Source organism: Asterias amurensis, chromosome 4, assembly GCF_032118995.1.
Source record: "Asterias amurensis chromosome 4, ASM3211899v1".
Taxonomy (NCBI): Eukaryota; Metazoa; Echinodermata; class Asteroidea; order Forcipulatida; family Asteriidae; genus Asterias; species Asterias amurensis.
Genome location: NC_092651.1, coordinates 4,328,453 through 4,334,592, shown reverse-complemented (window position 1 = coordinate 4,334,592; position 6,140 = coordinate 4,328,453). Strand labels below are relative to the sequence as shown.

Below are 6,140 nucleotides of genomic sequence, written 5' to 3'. Positions count from 1 at the left end.
CCACTAGAACACCGAGCTTACCCGTTGGCTAAAGGCAGTTCGAATCCTGTATTTAATGTTGATTTCTTGTTTCTTCTCAGAGCGTGAGTCAATCACCTAACACTTGCATTCTTTGCATGACCTCCGTTCTTTCAAAAGTTTGCCGAGTTCCCTTTTAGCGGGAAGATCATTCAAACAAACAAACAAACAAACAAACAAACAAACAAACAAATAAACAAACAGAGACATGCGTTATCATACAAGTGACTACAAAAAGGAAAACTTTTTTTTTATGAAAATCATAATTATATAGAACGGGGGAAAAACAAAACTTTATCTTTCTTTTTTTTCTAAAATGTTTGTGTAGTCTTCGGCAATTCAATTATTGCCTCTCTGAATTAGAGGCTGGAGGACGATTGCCACACCCAAACTTAGCATATTAGAATCGAGAAACTAGAGAATCTTCATACCGTTCATCTTTCCCCCCCCCCAAATATTACATGTCCTCAATCCTTTGATTGCTTATTTTGGTAGGCTTATTCGACAGCCGAAAGGTGTTGTTTAATGAGTCGTTATGGCAAGAAGATAGGCCCCTATTATGTTAATTTCACTTAGACCTAAAATCGGTCAAATGAGAGCCCCACCCCACCCCCCCCCCCCCCCCCCATCTTTCTAAACGCCTGATAAAATGAAACTTTGACACCAGCCTCCCTATCTCCACGCTCCGAAAAACTATTTAGGCCCACGTGTTTATCGATGATACTATGTAGCCTAAAAGTCCACATTAAGATCATAGCCCATTGCGATTTAAATGCTATGTTGGCCACCGCAGCAGTTACCAACTCCAGGCGCACCCCTTTTTGTACCACAAATCCTTAAATAATACCTAATTCAACCCCATCCAGAAAAAGGGACCAGAAACTAAAGCTTATTTTTGCGCATGTAAATCCCCTTCTTTTACTCATGTAAAAAGTGTTTTCATGGACATTCAACATCGTTACATCATATGGCAATGACGGTTACACGACTATGGCTACACCCTCTTTTGTACTACCAAAAGTGGGGCTGCGCCTTTTGTCACTGGGCAAAACAAAGGAAATCCCACTCAGTGGTACCCGGAGGCTGGGACCATGACATGCCTTATAAGGTAAAAACCGCGTGTGTGATCGATGCCCTTTTCTAACTGTAACTTGGGAAAGTGTAGGTTTTAGTTTTTCCTTATTTTATATTTTATACCATCCAAAACCAAACGCAATACTCACACCCTTCTGGTGGATAAATTCACTGAACCATAACTGCATTTATTTCCGTGTTATAGACTTTTCGAGCCCATCCCTGCCATACTTCAAAGGGCGCGGCGGAGCGCAGTCAAAGGTTGACCCCGAATGACCCCGGGGTGGAGCCGTACAGACCCGGATGCTTCTGAGGGTGTGGCAAGTGGGCGAGTGCGCTGCTGCTGTCATTCCAACATGGCGGCCACAACGGACGGTCGGAGACGGACGATAAGCCCTTCTAACGTCAAGTCCTGCGTGGAGAGAGCAGGAATGGTGGCGAGGAACAAATACTGCGCTTATGAGAGGTGTAACGAAGACAGTAAGTTGAGAATTTGTTGACGGGTTGGGCCTCATAATGTTTTTACGTACACCTTTCTTTACTTGGCGGCGCTACACACGCTGCCTATGCATAACGCACGGCCTGGCAGTTCCGCATTCAATTGCGTTGTAGCAGTTAAACATATGTGGGGCATTTACTGCCTTTGTGAATGCACACGACCAAGCACAACACACAAGACATAGCGATGGCGTTCTAAAGTCACCGCATTACGTAGTACGTGGGTACATATTTTTCAGCCAAGAATTTTAAGTAATGCATGCTGTGAATTCATTTCCTGTGTTTTGTGATTGTATTTTGTAAAGTTCTGGCTGTTTTATCACTAACTATTTCATTTTAAAAATCTATGTTGTGCTCAATTTCTTCTAATTCTACCTCTATGATTTCTAGATCAGCTAAATTGCATTATTCTATTGGATAATATTTGTCAACATTTGGTGAAACGGTTCAGGAATGGCATTTAATATTTCTGAATTTCGTTTTTTTTTTTTATACCTCTACTCAGCTCAGGCTTGTTTAAAAGATTTTTTTCCCTTCCGTATTCAGAGGTTTGATTTACTTGTCACTGTCGGCTAAACTAGCTACTTGTAATTTAGTAATTTCTATATTTATTAGTAAATTTCTACCTCGACATGCCATCAACATACTCCTGCAAACTTATTTGGTAGTGCGTGGATATATTGCCAGTCAGCAATATTTTCAGCAGTCATCCACTATGACACTGCCTCACTGTCAGCGCACTGTCGGCTGTACAAGACTAGTTAATTTAGTTATTACTATTTCTACCCTCGACATTCCTTACACATCTCTACTTCTGTTACTGTAAACTACATGAGTGTTGTTGAAATATTTATTTGGTAGTGCGTGGATATTGCCAGTACCAGCAACATTATCAATATGTCACTGCGTCACTGTCATTGTCACTGTCACTTGTCACCATCGGCTTTAATAATAGTTATTTACTATATTTCTATCTTTTAACAAATGTCAATGTTTCATCTCCATTGATTTAGTGTTGCATGGATATAATTGCCAGTACCAGTGCAACATTAGTCACAAATATTCAGAAATCACTTATGTCACTGAAATCACTGTCAGTGTCACTGTCAGCTTTACCTACATAACTACTATTTCTTTCGACATTCCAACTCCTCTACATGATTGTTGCTCTAGTTTTGATTCGGTAGCGCAATTTTTTTCTTTCTTTTTCGTTGATGCATGCAAGTCGCCAGACACACAATACCTGAAGGCCACTTCAAGGTGTGGGCTACACTTCTTTTCTGTGATGTCGAAAATTGTCAGGTTCAGCGCATAGTTACAAATTGCCGTAATTAAACAAATAATTGTTTGATTGTTTTGTCAAACACTGAAAAATGGGAATAAAATATGTAGCTTTGAACAATATGCAGTATACTGACACTGGTTGCTAATTGGGGCATCAGTGGATGATTTGTATTGAAAATAGCATCATTGTAATGTACGTACATGTTCACGCACTGATTCCTCAAGCATTTAAAATAGCATGCTACATTTCCAGTACACGCTGCATCAATGAAAGTATGTGTTTTCTTGGGGAAAAAAAAAGGTTGTTACCATCCTCTACCACTAGTAGTTTGGAATTAACCAATATTAACAGACATCAATGCACATGTTTGACTGACCTGTGAAAATTTAATAAAGTTCAGTGATCACATGTTTTAAATACTAGTTTATAGTAAGGATTGTGGTAATGAAATTCAATAGGTTGTTAATTGCAGTTAATTAGATCCAGGCATGATTAGATGCTCCCAGCAATCAAAATAATGTTGTTTTAGGCATTATTTCTATGAGAATTATTTGTCTCGAGAATTGGAATGAGCCTAGTGCTCTCGTACCACCATTAAATTCCAGCCTCTCTCAATTCCTTCAAGATCCTGTTCGGGATGTGCTCGGTTTGGGAGGATTTAAAACTATTGACAGTATTGAATAACCCCTTTGTTGCTAAGAAAATCACCATCTTGTATCTAGAGAAACCATATGCGCGACTAAATGTGTACATCAATGAAGCGCGCAGCGTTCCCCGTTTGATTTCTATACGTACGCACACGCTCACAGACACCATGTTGTAGGGCAGGTTTTTGAATTGTGACATCATATTCAATACTGTCTTTCGGCCAAAATACACATTGCTCACATTTGCATTAAAAAAAGTTGTCATCCTTGTCCGGTAGGAATTTCACTAAATAACATTCTGTAGAAAATGCCAAATAAGGATGTGATTTTGATTTGGTAAAACCAGATAGGAACTGAGTGTTTCTGGACAATGTTCGAACACAAGACTGTATCATATTTGTATGTACATGAGTAGACAAGGTTTATTGCCCAAACTGTTTTGAGCTAAAGCAAACCTTACTGTGCTAAGGAGGGTGCTAATTTCCATTACTGGTTCCATGTTCATGTAATAAGGCTTTTAAAACAATGTCCAAAATATAAATTTTTGGTTTAACCCATATACACCGATGTGTGTAGTACTGTTGTACTCAGTACTTTCCCGAGTCCCGTGAAAAAATTTCACAGGCATTTTACTCGGGTGGGATTCGAACCCACGACCTTTGCAATTCTAGAGCAGTGTCATACCAACTAGACTACCGAGATTGCCCGGTAGCTAGAGGCAGTTCGAATCCTGTGAATTTTTTTCACAGGACTCGGGAAAGTACTGAGTATACAGTGCTACACATCGGTGTAAATGGGTAAAAACCAAAAATTTATATTATTTTTCCCCGATGCAAATTTAACATCTATTAATGTCCAAAATGTTGTCCAAATGATGCTCACCAACTTTTGGCTTCTTTGTTTAACTTCAATTAGCAATGCAACGAATCAAGAGAAAACATGTCCGTTGAAGTTTGACATGCTTGAATTTATTGTTTGTAATGAGTAGCTTGAATTTACTTGAGTTTGGAAATTTCATAACATCTCCATTTCTGATCCAAGGGTTTGATAAAGATTTCAACTTAGGGCTAGTCCTAGCAGGAGTTATTAAAAACTTAATGCTAGTACTTAGTTATAGAACGAGTAACTCGAGATAAGACTAGTCTTAACTCTTTGTGCTATCCACAACTGGGGACCCCTCCCTGTCCTTGAAGACTTTATCCAGTTGGACACAATAACAAGCAAAACGCTTAGTCTTAATAATGAAACATGCAGCATGGTCTTAAACAGGTATTTTGAGGTACTGTGGGTGATTGGCAGTCGTGTCAATAGGCCACAGTGTGACTTAGAGACACTACTGTTATTGTGTGTAAACAGGCAATGCGCCGCATTTTTGACGGCGTGAGAGCACTCTAAACTGTATTTTTTATCACTTCCGGGGGTATACATGCTCATTGTTAGATCACAAGCCCCTAGTTAATTTTTTGTTTTCCTTTCTTTTTATTTTTCCCACTCCCCCTCCCTTGTGCAATGCATGGATTGGAGCCTAATTTCACATCTAGATCTGTACACGTAAGAATACACTGTGTACATGTACACTGTAAGAATGCCTGAATACCTCTTCAACTTCGAACAATTGTTTGTGTCAAAATCCACAATTCCAACAAGAACACCAAGACATACGTCAGTATTGTATGTTCTTTCCATGTGAGCCTGTTTTTGCTCATTCTGTAGAGAATTTTTATCCAGCAATTGGAATGGTGGAAATTTTCAATGAGTCTTTGAATCTAGTCTACATTTAGTAGTAGGTAAAATTCAGGCCTTATCTTCCAAGCTATAACACAGTGTTCTCCCAAGTAACATTATAACACCCCTTACAAATATTCTGCCTTTTCATTGATTTAGGGCGCGTCACTTGATATGTCTTAGTTTTACTAGAAACGGCGGCTGTGTGATAGTGCATCGTTTGCCGTGTGATAGTCCGACGACGACTATCACACGGCGTGCAGTCCCAAGACGTCTTTTTACCCACCTCAAACCTAATCAGTTTTGCATAGTGTATCTGAAAGGCGCGTACGAACGTTTCGTACGAGGATGATAAATAGTCTGTTGGGGTGTTATAAAACTAATATTTACTGCTTTTACTCGTGCTACAATGGTTAAAACTACCACTCCCTCGGGAAAATAGAACGCTCCTGGGATCACCTCGGGAGTCGTAGTTTTAACCATAGCACTTGAAGCAGTCAATATTTGTATATTAGTCCACTGGCCAAATGTAATAATGTATGCAATGTCGATCATAAGAGGGCGCTATAGGGGTTTTGTTGGATACACTATGTACTATGTACTATTCATTAGTTAATTGTACTGTGAATATCGAGTACTTACCGGTTTGATGGACGTTTGGAGCTTATTAGTCAGGCAGTTTTCCACAACACGAACGAGGCCAACAGATCATCAAACAATTGTTCCCAAGTTATTCTTCACAGTCCATGGTATATTGTAATGTAAACTGTTCCCCCAAAAACGCACTGAAGAAGCAGTTATGTCGTAGCATCATCAGACAATTGTTCCCAAGTTTTTTTTCACAGTCCATGGTAATGTTTAACTGTTCTCCAAAACTACATTGAAGAAGCTGA

At 39.4% G+C, this 6,140-nt stretch overlaps 1 protein-coding gene across 7 annotated transcripts in view; it reads left to right on the top strand.

The window, feature by feature from the left end:
• Positions 1 to 1,387: 1,387 nt before the first annotated feature.
• The window catches only part of LOC139935833 (uncharacterized), a 107,887-nt gene continuing 103,134 nt past the window's right edge, over positions 1,388 to 6,140 (top strand). For 5 of the 7 annotated variants that reach the window (XM_071930432.1, XM_071930431.1, XM_071930436.1 and 2 more), the window contains exon 1: positions 1,388 to 1,572. In XM_071930432.1, the coding sequence (XP_071786533.1) occupies positions 1,449 to 1,572 (124 nt within the window). In that variant the 5' untranslated portion in view covers positions 1,388 to 1,448. Of the gene's footprint in view, positions 1,573 to 1,669; positions 1,807 to 6,140 lie in introns of those variants that run through there. The other 2 variants (XM_071930438.1, XM_071930437.1) reach the window with 1 other exon arrangement.